This window comes from Bombus terrestris, chromosome 7, assembly GCF_910591885.1.
Source record: "Bombus terrestris chromosome 7, iyBomTerr1.2, whole genome shotgun sequence".
Taxonomy (NCBI): Eukaryota; Metazoa; Arthropoda; class Insecta; order Hymenoptera; family Apidae; genus Bombus; species Bombus terrestris.
This window is the reverse complement of record NC_063275.1, coordinates 12172726-12189490: the sequence shown is the minus strand read 5'-3', so window position 1 is coordinate 12189490 and position 16765 is coordinate 12172726. Positions and strand designations below refer to the sequence as shown.

General features: G+C 30.8%; 2 protein-coding genes across 15 annotated transcripts; one reads left to right on the top strand and one right to left on the bottom strand.

Annotated features, from left to right (window-relative positions):
- Positions 1-306: 306 nt before the first annotated feature.
- Positions 307-10935, bottom strand: LOC100644927 (ubiquitin carboxyl-terminal hydrolase 47). Of its 9 annotated transcripts, none has more exons than XM_012310145.3 (17): positions 10807-10897; positions 9460-9514; positions 8337-8531; positions 7982-8234; positions 7735-7913; positions 7477-7651; positions 7247-7368; positions 6985-7178; positions 6698-6909; positions 6412-6632; positions 5791-6337; positions 5346-5714; positions 4818-5258; positions 4473-4729; positions 4027-4386; positions 3773-3933; positions 307-3685 (listed from the first exon to the last, which is right to left on the bottom strand). In XM_012310145.3, the coding sequence occupies exons 3-17, from the start codon at positions 8526-8528 to the stop codon at positions 3535-3537; spliced, it is 3834 nt and encodes a 1277-aa protein (XP_012165535.1). In that variant the 5' UTR covers positions 8529-8531; positions 9460-9514; positions 10807-10897; the 3' UTR covers positions 307-3534. The 9 variants fall into 9 exon arrangements, with proteins under 9 accessions (XP_012165535.1, XP_048263691.1, XP_020719619.1 ...); XM_048407734.1 differs by lacking the exon at positions 10807-10897 and adding an exon at positions 10678-10806; XM_020863960.2 differs by lacking the exon at positions 10807-10897 and adding an exon at positions 9597-10136 and having other exon boundaries at positions 6412-6626.
- Positions 10936-11663: 728 nt separating this feature from the next.
- Positions 11664-16708, top strand: LOC100647028 (hamartin). 6 transcript variants are annotated; one of them, XM_012310142.3, is made up of 15 exons: positions 11664-11809; positions 12220-12488; positions 12563-12828; positions 12904-13137; positions 13203-13390; positions 13470-13582; positions 13652-13890; positions 13956-14273; positions 14363-14551; positions 14618-14861; positions 14939-15162; positions 15247-15372; positions 15447-15683; positions 15747-15843; positions 15924-16708. In XM_012310142.3, the coding sequence occupies exons 2-15, from the start codon at positions 12380-12382 to the stop codon at positions 16430-16432; spliced, it is 3093 nt and encodes a 1030-aa protein (XP_012165532.1). In that variant the 5' UTR covers positions 11664-11809; positions 12220-12379; the 3' UTR covers positions 16433-16708. The 6 variants fall into 6 exon arrangements, with proteins under 6 accessions (XP_012165532.1, XP_048263678.1, XP_048263677.1 ...); XM_048407721.1 differs by having other exon boundaries at positions 13640-13890; positions 14363-14479; XM_048407720.1 differs by having other exon boundaries at positions 13640-13890; positions 14618-14834.
- Positions 16709-16765: the final 57 nt, after the last annotated feature.

The window sequence follows — 16765 nt, the reverse complement described above, 5'->3', positions numbered from 1 at the left end:
ATTTTCTAGAAATATTTTTTTCTAGATTCTAAAAAATTGGATAATTTTTAGGTTATGTTGGTATATAAATAATAGATATTTTTTTAATCATTCAAAGTTAAATAATAGCTTATAAAATTGCTAATAAAGTTACAAAACAAGATTTTTATTTAACCACTTTATAGAAGAGAATCTTTTTTATTAAGAAAAGGAAGAAAAATATGAATTTGCGATTTTATCATCAAAATGATCGATTTATCTCTTCTGTAAAGTATTATATGTATAGTAGATGTTACATAAAATAAACAAAGCTTAAATCGAAGAAAATAGATTCAACGTACTATTTATTCAGTCCATTTCAAACGATTCACGCAAAGAAAGCATATTAAAGATGAATGAACGTAACAATCGGTTGAGATAAAGAGGAAACATCAGTAAAATTCAAAAAACAAAATTCAGTCACTTCGGTATTCAATTATTAATAATTATAAATAATAATTTGATTTCATAGAGTATGATAGTAATATGATAGTAATCATAGAGTATGATACAAAGAACAATATTCGAATTGTCGATGATGAAAAGAATTCGATAGAAACTACAATCGTAACTTGTAAAGTCCGCGCGCTACAATTATCGAGCGTTGAACTTATCCGCAAAAAGGATATAATATGATTCTTCAACGTCGTTTGTATACTCCTCCACTAACATAAATATACGTAAATACTTTAAATGTTTCAAACGATTACCAAAAAGATAGCGAAATACTCACGTCCAATTTAAATATTTAAAAAGATACTTAAGATAGTAGTAGGTACACGCAAATATCGCAAAAAATTAGCGAAATATTAAATATAGTCTTATCTTACAATAACGAAGAGACATTCCTTTTTGTTCGCGAAGAAAGTTTAAAAAGTATTAATTTAATAACACTCGAACCATCTAAACGAAAAAAAAGAATTTCAAATTCATTAAATGAATCTTACAGTCTTACGAACGATTCGTTAAATTGGTACAAATAAATATGAAAATATCAGTTTAAGGATTGCAGAGAATGCATAAGTTCTTTTTCAAAAATTTCCCAGCAATTTTATAAATTTCCAAATTTATTATTCGCACATACCCACTATTATGCACAAGGGACACTGTTCCAATATTTGGTAATTACAAAAACAATCATTAAACAATATCAAAGCCTAGTTCGTTAAATTACAAATAATTATAGATGCGAGATAATATAAAACTAGAGTATATTAAGTAGTAATGACAAGCATGTAATCAATTATTAAACAAGACTATTAAACAACTATAAAGCTATATGAAAGATAATTTTTTTAAGTTTAGGTTTTTTAATTAATTTCCATTTTCAACTTTTCCAATTTCCTGTTGTTTAAAATTTCTTTACATGGTATGATAGAAAAGAAGTAATATTTATCACTTCTTCCTTTCATGTAAATATCGATATATACAATTGCCTCATTACTAAAATTTTAAATGTTTATAATGAAATGATAAATTGTCTTAAATTTAATAAATTGAAATACAATTAATAAGAATTAGATAAATTCTTCAATTATTATAATGATATCCATCAACAAGATTTTCATAGCATTGAACTTACAACTCTTTTTGTTTGTGTTTTCCTTACTCTATAAACATCTAGATTGTCATGTTTATAACAAGTTATCGTATAATCATACACGAACAATTTGAACTAGGCTTTCATGTAACAAATATATCATAAATATAAATTACAGCTATACGTTGAAAATTGTGAGAGCATTGTAAAATTGTCATACAACAATCGATATCAGTATATCTCAAAGGTAATACATATCTATACTATATAAATTTCTCCTTTTTTTTAATTTATAGAATTTTCAGTATCTCTCGATTGTTGATTAAGTAATTCAATGCACCCACCTCGTATGGTGAAACAATTGCAAAGAAATAATATAGATAAGTCTTAGACAGTCTATCAAAACGTTCTAATAGTGACAGGGGAGTAACAACAACTTTGTATTTAACCCTTTCAGCACCAAAAATTTTCTAATAGTGTGGAATTAGCAAAAAAATGCCAAGTTGAACTGGTGATAAATGCAAAAAGGATGATGTGCTATGTATATGCATTGCATTATTATACATTTTAATACAAAACATATTTTTTATATGTATATATTTATATATATATTTATATATTTCTGTTTATGTATGGTGATATTGATATGAAGAAAGATATCAATATTTGATTCATAAGTTTTATTATTTACAAGCATTGGTCTACAAAATGTAAATTTGGTGAACTTCCTTCCAAGAGAAAATCTTTTATTTTCATTATATTGAAAACTCGATTTGTAGGAAATAGCAGCAATTGCCATAAAATGGCTAAATGTTCTTTTTTGGTTTCTTTCTAGTGGTACAAATTTCCATGTACCAATAACATGTAATGAATGATAAACATACATAATTAAATAAATTAAAATAGACTGTATAGGATAACATGCCTGGCCAAAATTGATCTCTATGTTCATATTGATAAATCTTTTTTTAACTTGATAGTAATAGCATCAAATCTATGTGTAAATAATAAGTATTATGAAATGTAAAATTGTATTACCAATTATCAATAAATCTCATAGAACGTATCTGCTGATTCATTCAAAACAATAGCATGCATAATGTTGTTTTGAAGTAGTAATTTCTAACGAAATCCAAGCGCTACTACTACCAAATTAAATGATTGAACTCAGGACTTATGATATTATTATATTATAAGAATGCGATTTAACCTATACTGGCATTAAAAGGGTTAATTATTGTTGTGTCAGATAAATGTTTTTTTCTCTTTTTTTATCAACAAATGAATATACTCTGTGCTGCATTTCGACATTAAAAATCTTTAACATCTTTAAACAAGACGACTAGCTAAAACGTTTTGATACAGATATGTGAAGATATCAAAATTCTTAGGATTAAGAAATATATCAAGGAATTTGTGAAAATAATGTAGCTGCAGGAACTCCAATTATATGTACGTCAGTTACACACACACGTATTGTAAGAAGTTCATAGTGTAAATTCGGATTATCACTAAGCAATTCAATTTCCTCCTCCCCCCTCCCCTTCTTTCTTTCTTATAATTCACTCTTAGTCAGCACTTGCATTATTTTCATCAGTATTTGTGCTCTTGAATGAGATTCTATAACTCAGTAATCCGTACGTTATTGGGAGTTTCATGATCCTTATGATCTCGAAACACATTAAAACGAAACGAGATAATCGAAGTCTGAAATCTCTTGGTAACGCGTAGTGTTTCACACAGTCTAAGAATTTTACGAATCCGATCGATTCCAAGAGCCAGAAGGCTTTAGAGATGCGGAAGCTTTGAAATATTGAAGACTTACTAAAGCACAGAATATTTTGTAATTGTTGAGTACTTAATTCCACAAATACCTGACACGATTTAATCACTTTGTACGCAAACGTTTCATGCTCCCACACATGCCTATTTAACAATTGTTTTTCAGTGTTATTAAAAGTATGTTCAATGGAGGATCATTCACCATCCAAATATATTCTAAGCGCTTTCTCTTTACGCGCATTACAACGTGACGCGGAAGAAAGTGGTAAAGAAGGTGATACTTCTCGAATTGCGATTTCATCGTACTCTTCTTGGGTTAATGGATGTGAAGTTTCCCTGCTATCTCTGTTAGACATAAATTTTACAAATCAACTATTCTGACATCTCATTGTAATCTTTTAGTGTATACTAGCATAATTATTTCATGCATACCTATATAAGAACACAGCACCATCTTCAACATTAAATTCAACAAGAGTTGTTAATCCAATCCAGTCTTCCTCATTCTCAATTCGTACAATAGGCATATGTACTGAACCTTTCCCTCTTATTATATTTATATATTCTTCAGGTATATCCGATATTAAAGATAACTAAATCAAAATTCAATATGGTCATTTTATTGAATTCAATTACCAATTAGTTTTTTGTAACTAGGAAATGTACAAGATATCCAGTTCACTTACTTTTTTCATCATTTCTTTCAAGGTCGTTTCATCCAATACGATTTCTTGTGGTGGACCAATGTGAAATTTGATAGGATACCAACGTCGGACAAAAACAATGACTTGATTGTTATTGGTAACTGGATCTTTATCAGGTAACTCTTGTACAATCATTTCAAATTGAGAATAATATTGGAAATCTTTAAACTTTTGATGATCTAAAAGTACTTTTGAAGGTAACACAAAACACTTTTCCCTTAATCGACATCTTTCATATGGTATTTCTATATTATATCTTCTTTTCATTTCTGCAAGAATCTCTTTTTTCGCCTGCCCAACAGTCATGTCTTCCGAGACTATCCATTCGAACAAAAATTTGCTCTGTAGAAAGTGTAGAAAAGAAACATCATTTATAGTAAAAAATAAAGAATTTTTATAAAAGATCTTAATAATTTGCATATTCGTACCTTAGCCGAATCAAGGAAAAACTGATGTAATTTTACTGTAAATTCACCATTACGTAAAGCCCGTCCTATTTCTATCCAAAGTTTCTCTCCATCTTCATAAGAAACAAGTTGACTAAGTAAACAGCTACATTCTGATTCACCACATTCATCAAAATAACGACAAATTTTAAAATATTCTGCAGGTACACCAACGTATGGCTCTAAGTTTTTCTTCAAAGTATTGAATATCATTCTTTTATCCACTAATACTTTCAAAACTGTGATCAAAATATTCATCATTAAATATCTTCCCTATATATTTCCCTATATTTCAAATATTTTATAAAACAAGTTTAAGATACATACATTTCTCATTATGATTTGTATATGGGGTGGCTTTGAAATAATATTCTGAATCATCGATGATATTATCCCAGTTTTCGAGTCCAACTTGGTTTAACATTTTAATGGCGCGATTACTTGTACTCGATGGAAGATAAGGTAATTGAAAGTCTTCGTCTCCTGGAGCATCTCCAACTAAAGTTTTATCACTATCACTGAGACTACTATCTTCGCTATTACTTTGTTCAGGAGTATGCCATTCCTCACCCTCTACCAATTGCGGGCTTGCATTTCTTACTGAAGTATCTTCAACAAGCTTTCCACTTTTTGAAGTTTCGTTGCATTTTGTACTAGCATCTCGATGCGGTTCAATAATGTTTACTTTGGATGGACTATCAGTCACAGGTTTTTCTTTGTCTTTATTCACTTCATCTAACATTGGAATATTTAATTCTTCCAATATTTCTGCATTCAACAAAATATGATATTATTATATAACTATAATTTTAGGAAATATTATGTTAGTTTCATAATTAATAATAATCATCTTACCTTTGCTTGAATTAGGAGGTAACTTGATACGTAGTGTTATAATGTTTTCTAACTGTTCAGCAATACCACATATTGTTGTTTCAAAGTAAGATTTATTACACTCGGCATCGGCATTCGTACATACAAAGACTTTAATTAAATTACAAAAGTCTGCAACTGCTAATATAGCGTCGTCATTCTGTACGAGTATTGCATCTGTTCCGTGTTTTCGTAAAACTATTTTCATGTCGCCCGGATCCATATTAATAAATTTTCCTACCACCTGCTTATATTCTCTCACTGTTTGTGTAAATAAACCTCGTACATTTAATGGTCCTTCAATAAGCTTCTTTCTAGATACGTCGACGACGTACACTTTAGTTACGATACCTATCAAATAACAGAAAAACATTATTTTTCTTTCTACTAAAAAGATATATATACATATGCGTAAATAAATACATACCACCTCGTAGGTGTGGCTCGAATTTTTGATCTTTATCACGTATTTCTAATAATAAACTATACCGATTCACTCGATTACCCCAAATACTTGCAAACGTTTCATGTTCTCTACCTTCGTAACTAGCCACGATTAACTCATTATTGTGATCGTAAACAACTAAACGACATTGATTTAAGCTCACCATTCCTTCCAAGCAAAAATTCTTATAAACAATCATTGTCGTTTGAGCCCATGTAACATTAGGCGAAAAGGAAAGTCTAAAATTTAGTTTCTTATCTTCTGTAGGATGTTGACAATATACTTTCACCTTAGGTGTTGCAAGATCTTTTTCACGACTCTCCCTGTCGTTATCTTCATTTTCTTTCATCTTTTTCAACAATTCCTGTATATGTTTTGGAAAATCTTGCACTTGTATGGGCAAAGCATTGCGAGCAGAATCAATTTGTCTATACATGAGCATGTATGCATTAGTACTACTATAAGCTCCAGTAAAATATGACCTGGTTGAACCACCACCATACGTTTTCTGAATGTCGTCATGAGTTATCTGTAATATAATCACACATTTTAATACTGCTTTTTAAAAGTATTACATAATATAAAATAAACATTTGCAAATACCTGTGTTACGCTTTGATCATTGAAACAAAACCATTCGTTTGTTCTAAAATCTTTTATATAAGCATAATAATGACCACCACTAGCACTACCGCTATGAATCATAATTGAGAACAATTCATAATTGTAAGGTCCTTTTGCTGCATTACTGCTACGATTTTTTTCGTTTTCATGATTATGCACAGCACAATTCGACGTTGAAGGTCCATTACTCATATCTATACCTAAAAATAAACTACTTGAATAGGTATTAATTATGGAATGCATATAATTTATGGAATCAATATACCTTCATCATCATCTTGGTCATGATTTGTTGAATGATTACTATTAGGAAGACTGTTTTCACAGGGAGGACAATCATCGTCTAATGTGCCGCTATCTGTTATAGAGTTATCGTCGCATTTCGCTAAACTAATATTTTCATCAGTATTCGGAGATTCTTGATTTGGCATAGAAGCAATAAAAGAATTTAAATTTAATGTATCTGGAAAAGTAACCCTAAAATTAAAAGTTTAGTATGAAAGTATAAGACTGATAAAAAATGATTAACAAGAACAATTTATATGCACTCACTTATCATTAAGTTTTATTCTATGAAAAGTTTTGAAATCAAAATCAAATCGCTTAAGATGAAGTGTCAGAAGGTAGGGAAATTTTGTAAATTTTAATCCTTTATGAGCATCACATTTTTTATTACATTTTTCGCAATGATACTGATTGCTTCCTTCCAAAATTTCATGCTGAACAAATGCTCTTAAAGCTTCTTCCTATTACAAAAATAAATTTTTATATAAATTTAATTTATATGTTAAAATATAACATTATATATACTTACCACACTTGTGTATGCCACATTACTACCAAAAGGTCTTACTGGTAATGGTATATCAAGAAAAGTGTCTTCTCTAAATTTTTCAGTACCACACTCAAGACATTTAACATAATCTATCATCTTTCCTAACAATATAAAAATCAAATTAGAAACTCATTTCTGATATATCTAGATGTTTCAGATATATATACCATATTTTCAGATATATATATACCATTTGGATAAATATATACCTTCATAAAGTCTGTTTATTAAATCAGCTTGTTCCGTATTTTTAAATTTTTGTTCTAGAGCATCAAACATAACTCTACATAGTTCTTGAATATCATGTTGTTGCCAAGCTTCTGTAGAATCCCAACCAAAACTTTTTGTTAATGCTGTAGTTTCCACTGCTGATTTCGTTGATGTCTATAAACGTGAATATTTATTAAATATTTTGCAACAACCATACATTTATTAATCTTGTAAATATCTGTAGATAATATTAATACCTGTAAATTTAAAAATAATTTCTGTAGTTGATATGGAATACTATTAGCTTCATCTTTTTCTGATCCTTCTACATATTCCCAATTATACAATGCATTCCGAAACTCAGGAGTCATATATAACGCTTGTAATAGACTATTTAAGTAACATGTCATTGCTTGATTGACTAAACCGACATAGCCTTTAAAAAATAAACAATTAATGATAATACACAGCTTATTGCAAAAATATAAAATAAATATTACATACTTGTTTCAGACTTAATAAGACTTTTAAAATCAACATTATTATCTTCACCCCACACTGACGAATGATTAGGAGATGGTGGTGGAGGATTGTATGCATTATATGCAGTCTGTTGACGAAATTGCTTCTGCATCAAAATATCTGCTGGATCCATAACTACAAGTGTGTGCTTATGCTCAGTTGATGATTCTCGATCAAAAGAAAAATCCACACCAATTTCTGACATTGTTTTATCTTTCTTGTCTGATAAATCGATCTAATAGCAATAAAACAACTTTAACTTCTACATGAACAAAACATTAAACCATTGATAAACGATTGTACTAACAATAGAACAAAAAGAGATATAATTACTAACCAATTTTCCACCTGATACTAAATACAACTTAAAACTGTCTGGTTGTATTTGACACTGCTCTCCAATATAAACATAAAGATCCTCACCACGGGTAGATTCATGAAGCAGAAGTCTGTCAGTAGTAAAGATTTTATTTTTAACTCCGGGTAGATTGCACTGAATGAAACATATTTGACCAGCTCTACAAACCATGGTCTGTAATAAAAAATTAGATGCAACATACAATATTTGAATGAAATTTCTGTCTAAAAATAATATATATTAGATATCAAAGAAGACACAATATAGTACCTTATATAGATTCTAAAAAAATTATGTAATTTAATATCATTTTAGCTTACACAACATTAATTGGTATTTGTTCCTTAGAAAAGAAACAAATTACTTTTAAACAAATTATACATTAATTGAAATAATTCAATATGAGTAGCATGAAAATATTAAAATTCCAATAAATTAATTATACTTTACTTATATCGTTTTTAACATATATCAAGATTATTAATCAACAAAAAGACTAAATAGGTATTACCCTAAATGTATAGAAAATAAACGAATAGTCGCTTTTAATTAACAAATATGATATTTAGAGATAATGTTACAAATGGATCAGTAATTTTCAGACAAATAAAATTGGCATTATGCCATACTAAAGGTAGAAAATGAGCGAGATCTACGCAACACAGTAAGATACTACTCTGCACAGTATGACACAGTAAGGAAAGCCTATAGAGCCTCCAGTTATATTTAGAATGTCTAAACGAAGACTTGGAAAATGGCTCTCTTCTCCGACATCAGAATTCCCCCCTCTTTCCCTCTTTCTTCCTCACTCTATTGCCACTTCCCTATTCTACACTTTTCTTTTTGTACAACTGCCAAATAAATGAAAGTGAGTTATATTAAGTTAAAAAAAAAACTAGACTTAATTTCCCAATAGAAAATTAAGAAAAACAAAAATTACTTTTTATTACAAATACAAATAATAGTTTATTAACACAATATGGTATAATAATTTTTTGTTAGTGTAATAAAATATAAAGAATAGTCTACAATTACAATGAATACAAGTCATTCTTGATATTTATAATATCTCTCAGCAGTTACATTCACTTTTAATACTTACTGGCAATATATATACGTAAGAGTCCAGTCCACGTATACTTCTTTATTGTTTCAATCTAAAAGATTTCAGAACAATATAAAATTACAATTAACATTCCATCGAACTCAACATTTCAAAAAAAAGTTTTAAAAACTAACATTTTCAACTTGAGATATGTATATATAAAGATATATATCGTATTAAATTACATTTCACCAATAACTTCTTATTGTTACAGTCGCTGAAAGTAGCAATAAAAGTCACTTCTTCTTACATTTTTTGTAAACACAAACAAGACGACCATTCTTTTCTTTTATTCAAACCAACAAAACTAATGTTTTCTTTAATGAGGAATATGTGATGGAAATTTAATGTCCTAATCCTTAGCTAATCTCATACGAATAATGTGTTAAAACGTCGTCGTGTAACAGTACTTCATTTTCTCTTAATAAAAACAACACATACTGTAAACAAGTCACAATACGAAGAATCCACGAAACGCCACAGACAAATATTTTTCACACTTTTACCGGTGTTACTGTGTTGTGGGGTCAATTAGACGAGAAGAGGACTGTGTTAGCGCGGTTGAAACGAAATGTTTATGCGATGAAAAAGCGATTGGCTAGACGAACGAAAATCGGCTGCGTAATAACTCAGGAGATCGGAATGCGCTCTCGTGCCAGTGGAACCGAGTTAAAACCCTCGGAGCCCGGACCTTCTGAAAACGCCGGAGATGGATCAAAAATGATCCAGTATATGCGTCATTAAATTTTCTTATTCTTTGTCATTATTTTTAAAAAATATTTTTTTGCGTTAGCTCAAATATGACTCAATACATACATATGTAAATTTTGTTAGTGATATTATTTAAAAAAAAAAAAAAAATAGGTTTTTAGATAGGCTCGAACGTAATATATATATGTAAATTTTGTTATCTTTTCGTCATTATTTTCGGAAAGATAGGTTTTTAACGTCGGGTCAAAATGACCCATCTTTAAGGGTTAGAACAAGAGTACAAAAGTTTTCATCACACGAAGAACGAAACTATTACCTGTCGATATGTATGACTGTTGGATTATATTAGTTAGCCTAAAAAGAAATGGAAACATTCAATTGATGCGACGCCAGTTTGTTAACTAACCCGACACTAATAAGAATAAACGTAATAAAAATCCTATGAAATAGTTTGCCAAATACTCCTCTGTTCTTGTTTCATCTCAACTTTTTAAAATGACTTACTCTTGAATGACTCTCGCATTTTAAATTCGTTAATCATTTTTAGGTTCTTTTATCATATGGATGAATAAACGACGTAGTTTTCTTGTGTGTCGATAGAGAAATTTTTCGGTGTAATACTTGAACTCTTACCGAAATCACTAAGAGACATGTGCGACGTTCACTTTACGCCATATTTTCTACACAACACAAGTTTAGTGCTGCCATGTAATAATGCTATTATACCAGTCGAAGGCATTTAAGCATAGAAAGGATGTAATGCAGATAAACGATTTGATGTATTTTTATAGAACTTTGTTTGAGGAGTCTGTATCCCTTTTTGATATTTTTATGTTACTTTTAATACCACTAATAGTGGTGTAATTATTTATGAAAGTATATTCAAACATTTAGAAACCTCTTATAAATTTAATATGTATTATATGTGTTATACGAATTAGTTTTAAATTTCACTATACTATAACGAAAGCACTATAACGAAACTCGAGAATAATGATTACATTGGTAAAGTTTGAAAGAAATTTAAAAATTTATATATATACTTGTATAGTTTGTCCAACGAAACGAGGCAGTGAACGTAAACAAATCTTACTTACTGCCACGATCATATAAACGTTTATACGATTGTGGTTGCTGCATTTAATTAAAGCCGCAGCAATCAAGTTTTCAAGTTCAGCAATCAAGTTCGTTGGACAGATCATAAAAGTTTTGTATGACAAGTTTCCTATTATAATCATGTTCAAATACTTTTGTCAGCAACTGTATTTGTAAAACACTTTGAAGCTCATTGAATTGGAATCATAGAGATATAAAGATAGAGTACTCAGTGAGCTAAAAAAGCAATATAGGAATAGAAAGAGAACATTGCACAAAGACCCTTTGTGTCCTTTCTCAGAGTCCAAAGAAAAAATGTTCTCTCTGTAAACATTTAATTATGGTGATTGTTATAAGATCCACTGGAAAGAAAGCTGTTAAAATTTGAATAATTTTTGGAACGTACATGGAATTGCTGAGCGATCGTAGCGCTGCTGGTATTGTAGCAACATCAATGCGTACCAGTCTATGATATATCTGCGATGGTGTACAAGTCGCCATAGAACTCGTAAAATTGCTTGAAGTACTCGATGAATTTCGGGTAAGTTAACTTGTTAATTTTTGTCAATATAATCATTATCGAAACCAGGGTTTGATGCATTATTAAAAAGTCGAAATGGTATTTACAAGAAGTATTTCTCTCTTGCAAACATGGTTCTGGATGACCTTTTTATGAATATCATAGGACCGAACCGACAAAATTTTTTTTTTATGCAGAATGAAATATTCATTGATAATACAGAAATATCGTATATGAAATTCTTCGTTGAACGACCGAGAGATTCGTACCGTTGAAGATAATTTCTATGCCGGATTATAGCATCAAAATCTAAATGCCGATTTATATATGAAATTGACAGTTCGTGATAGTTGAAATTAAAAGAACTTTATCCTTTTTGTATTTCTTCTTCTGTATAAATCTTCTGAGATGTTATGCTCTTACTGTTACAGGTATTCCAAAATTTTTTCTGCTTCTAATGAAGCCAGTTTTACATAACAAATGACAGATGGATGAAATTAGGTTTTATAAAGTCACTTCTACTTCCACTATATGATCAGACAATTAGGATAAGTATCATTTGTCCATACCGGAATACTAACTACCATCAAGATGAACATTAATTCAATAGGCATAGCTGATCTGTTTAATTTATTGGAATCCAACAAACTTGCGGAGGTAGAAGAAATAAAAAAAGTATTCCATGAACTTTTTTTATCTAGTAAGTAAGATTATGAATTGTAAGATATCTAATAATCTTGCCTTTTGTTTTTTATGATTTTTTAAATTTTTCAGCAAAAGACAATTGGTTGGTAAATGGTCTTTTTGATTATTATCTGTCCACAAATTCCTTAAGAGCTGTTGAGGTATTAGCTGGTGTTCGTGATCCACATGACAAGCATCTCTTAGATCGTTTGTCGGAAGCTCTTTCCAAATCTGGAAGTAGCAGCCAAAGAATTCAAACCCTTACTTTGTTAGGTCATATTGCCCGTCGTCAGCCAACTTGGTTATACAAGCTTGCCAGTCATACTTTATTTCGAGATTTACTTAGGTTACTTAAGGTAGAATTCAATTTTTCCAAAATAACTAAAGAATATATTGAATTGTTGATAACTCTCAAGTTAATTTGTTTTTAGATGGAAGCAGATACATTATCTCTTATGAGTGCGCTTCTTCTCTTGGTGATGTTATTACCGATGTTACCTGCTGCTTTAGGACCATACCTCACAGAAATTTTTGAAGTATTTGGTCGATTGGCCTCTTATTATTATCATCAGTTATCATCCGTGTTTTCATCTCCTATGCGTTTTACTTCAACAACAATAACAGGGACAATAGATAAGAATCATTTATATTTATTACATTTGCAAGTAAGTATTAGTATTTATTTATAAAAGTAAGGAAGGTTTATTGATGTTTCTTGAATTTCTTGTAGGTGGGACTATATAATTTATTTCACAGATTATATGCCATGTATCCTTGCAACTTCATTTCATATTTGAGACAACAACAACAAGATCAACCTGCTACTTTTATCCATACAATTAGACCAATGCTAGATTCTGTGCGCATGCACCCTTTACTTGTTACTGCATCTAAAGATACAGAGATTTCTGCTGCTAGGTAGATATATTTCGTATTATGAAAGTAGTCGTAATTCAGAGAAAGGATTTTATATTTATCGTTCGTCCATTATTTTTAGATGGAAAAAGATGGAGCATCATGATGTTATAGCAGAATGCGGTCGTTTTACATTAGATAAATGTCGAGAAGAAGTATTTCGTACTACGAATTCACGTTCTACGCCACCTTTAGGTTTGTGAGTTTTATTATAATATATAACTATGAATATACAAATATTTACAGTATCAGTACATGTTCTAGATTACTCTTCTATATGTACTCCAATAAACATTAGTGGAGGGATAGCGCCATCAGAAATCAGTAATGGTGAAGATGATACGTTTTGGTCGCCGAGTATGACAGTACCGCCACATAGTCCGCAATTTCCAGTTACATCTCATGAACAACGGTCTGCTCCTTCAACACCTAACAATAACAGAAGCGGTACGTCTCCACCGGAAGCTGCAGTCGAAGCCACTCCAGAAACAACTCCTGTTAAGGTATACTTTATAACTTCCGAGAATGAACAAACTAAATCGGATAATATTTAAAATTGTGTACATAGGATTTACGAAAGATGCCGAAACCTACTGGTTCTTGCGCAGTTCGTGCTCTTACTGGATTTGGTAATGGCACAGTAGGATCAAGTTCACGACCATCCACACCAATCCCTTTAAATCCGTCTGTATCTGGCTCCATAATTGGAAGTGGGGATACAAATAATGCACATGGATTTTTTTCGCACAAGCTAAGTAAAATTATCGCAGATAGACAAGCCATTAGTCAAATCAAGTCATCTATCAACGTTGATGAAGATGGAAGATTTCCAGAAATGAACACAAATCAAAATGGGAAAAACGATTCTTGGCAAGAAGATCAAGAGGTTCTGTATTTTATGTACTTTTGTATGTAAAAATATTGTGCATTAATGAATATTGGTACGATATGTTTATACAAAATTGCATTGTGTAGGTTTTAGAAATTGTAAGCTCTCAAACTACTGGAAAATTTGAAAGTTCAAAATTAGTTGAACAACAAGAACACCATAATGAAAAAATGCAAAATGCTTTTGCAGATTTGTCTCAAAAGGTTTATCAGCTACGTTTGTATTCTCAAAGCCAAGCTTCAACACAACATTTAAATTTGAATTCTCTTTACAAAGTAAGATATGCAATATTTGTTGCAGAAAAAAATTTTAATATGATAAAAATATATATGCATTTATAGATTCGAGAAAGCAAATCTTGTCCTGATATCAAAGTTCATAAAAAACTGGAAGATACAGCAACCCAAACATCCGATTTGCTTCCATATGAAGATTTATTGCTTGGAATTTTGGAACAAAAGACACAAATGAATTTACAAAAACGTTCTGTACAAGATACCGAATTTAGATTATCACCAACTGCAATGCTTGATCGATATGTTGAAACTTGCACGCACGGTAGTAATTATTCTGGCGAAAAAATGAGTTAGTAAAAAGTAAATTTAATAACAAGTCTTATTGTAAATCAACAAAATTGTGAATTAAGTATTTTTTCTTTGAAGGGACAAATGCAATCAAACAGAAACAAAGAAAAGAAAATGGTGGGGAAGATGAAGTAGCAGAAGAAGATACTTTCGATGTCGAATGTGCGAGTCAGTTGTTACAGCTTATGCAAATGCAACTACAGTTCGAACGGCAACGTAGAGAAGTACATGCCGAACGTAATCGACGACTTCTTGGCAAACTAAGGGATTCGCGTGCATTGGAAGAACATAATTATGCTTTGGTCAGTTGATATTATTTGTAAAAGTAAGGTTCGGTAATATTTTTAATTCTTTCTATTGTTAAATACGAAATTCTTATCACGTAGACTGATCGTTTAAAAATAATGGAAAAAGAAGTAGAGAGTTTAAAAGCTGAATTAGAACGTAACAAGAGAGAAGCTTGCCAAGCTGAAGATCAATATAAAGATGCATTACACCACTGGCAGACTAAGGTAATGTCTATGAAAATTCTACTGATTGTATTACTAGTAGAAATTTGTATAGTAATGCGAGTAATAACGTATAGTGTGTAGAAGAACAACGACAGAATCAAATACTGAAGGATCGTCTCGAATCCGTGGAAGCCAAACTAAAGAATGAACAAAAAAAGGTAGCAGACTGTGAACAGCGGATTCAGTCTACGGAGGCTTCCCTGTTCGATGCAGGTCATCAACTAAGAGTAGCTTTAAAAGCAGCAAATCGCAGTAAAGAGCTAGAACGTACTCTTGATACTGTACAGAAGAAATTTCTTTTACTTGCAGAGGTATTATTAAAAATTATATATATCTTTGCATGATATATTAAATTTATTTTTATATATCTACAGGCACAAACAAAGTTACAAGAAAGTACAGGGGGTCTTTCACCAATGACAAAACAAGAAGTAACACAAATACAAAAATCATACGCAGAAGAATTAACTAGTAAGCAGATTTCAATTATTCACAAATATAAGAACATATTTGAAACAAATAATGTAAAATACAAATTGGTGTTCGCATAGATTTACGACGACAGTTGGAATCACGAATATCTCTTGTAGAAGCTTTGAAAATACGTTTAACTGAACTAGAAAACAAAGAAGCACGAAAAGAAGCGCAACTTGTAGAACTGCAACGGCTTTTACAAGAAACAAAAGATCAACACGAAGCTGAATTGGAAGCCGTCGAGTCAAAATATAAAGCACAAGCTGAAATAAACCTTCTTCTCGAAGGTCGTATACTTGAACTTCATGGAACATTAGAAGCAGCAACTTGTAGTAATACTACTGTAAACAATCTAGCTTCTTCAGCATCGCCTAAAGAAAGATCACCTCCATTGTCGGCTAGTTTAGCCTCTTCCAGTGAGGGAAGTCTTGCCTTTATTCATTCAGGTACTGGAATTATAATGAATGACTGCTGTGATACCGCAGGCGAAATTCCTAATCTTCAAGCTATCGTCGAACCTGTGCCAAGCCAGGCTACTTCACCATCTCGTCAAAATCAGCAAAGACGGAATCCTAAACAAGACTAACGCTACGCAAATTTGACCACCGAGTCTTTTCGTATGCAGCTATTTCGTTCTGCACGCGTGCAACTGTTATCCAATGACGTGGTATTGAATCAGAAGAAAGTTATTTATAGCTTTTTATCGACATATTATGCGGAATTCATAAAAATATTATTATCGCGTGATTTCGATAAATAATTGAAAATATACTGGTAATTAATAAAATTACTAGCATGATATAATTTCACTCTTAAGAAATGAATTCGCAATGAATAAATGGTTGAGATATTTTGTGAGCAATTTTATATGTCTCAACTAAACACATCCTTGTATTACTTCCCTTCAATATCTGTTTGT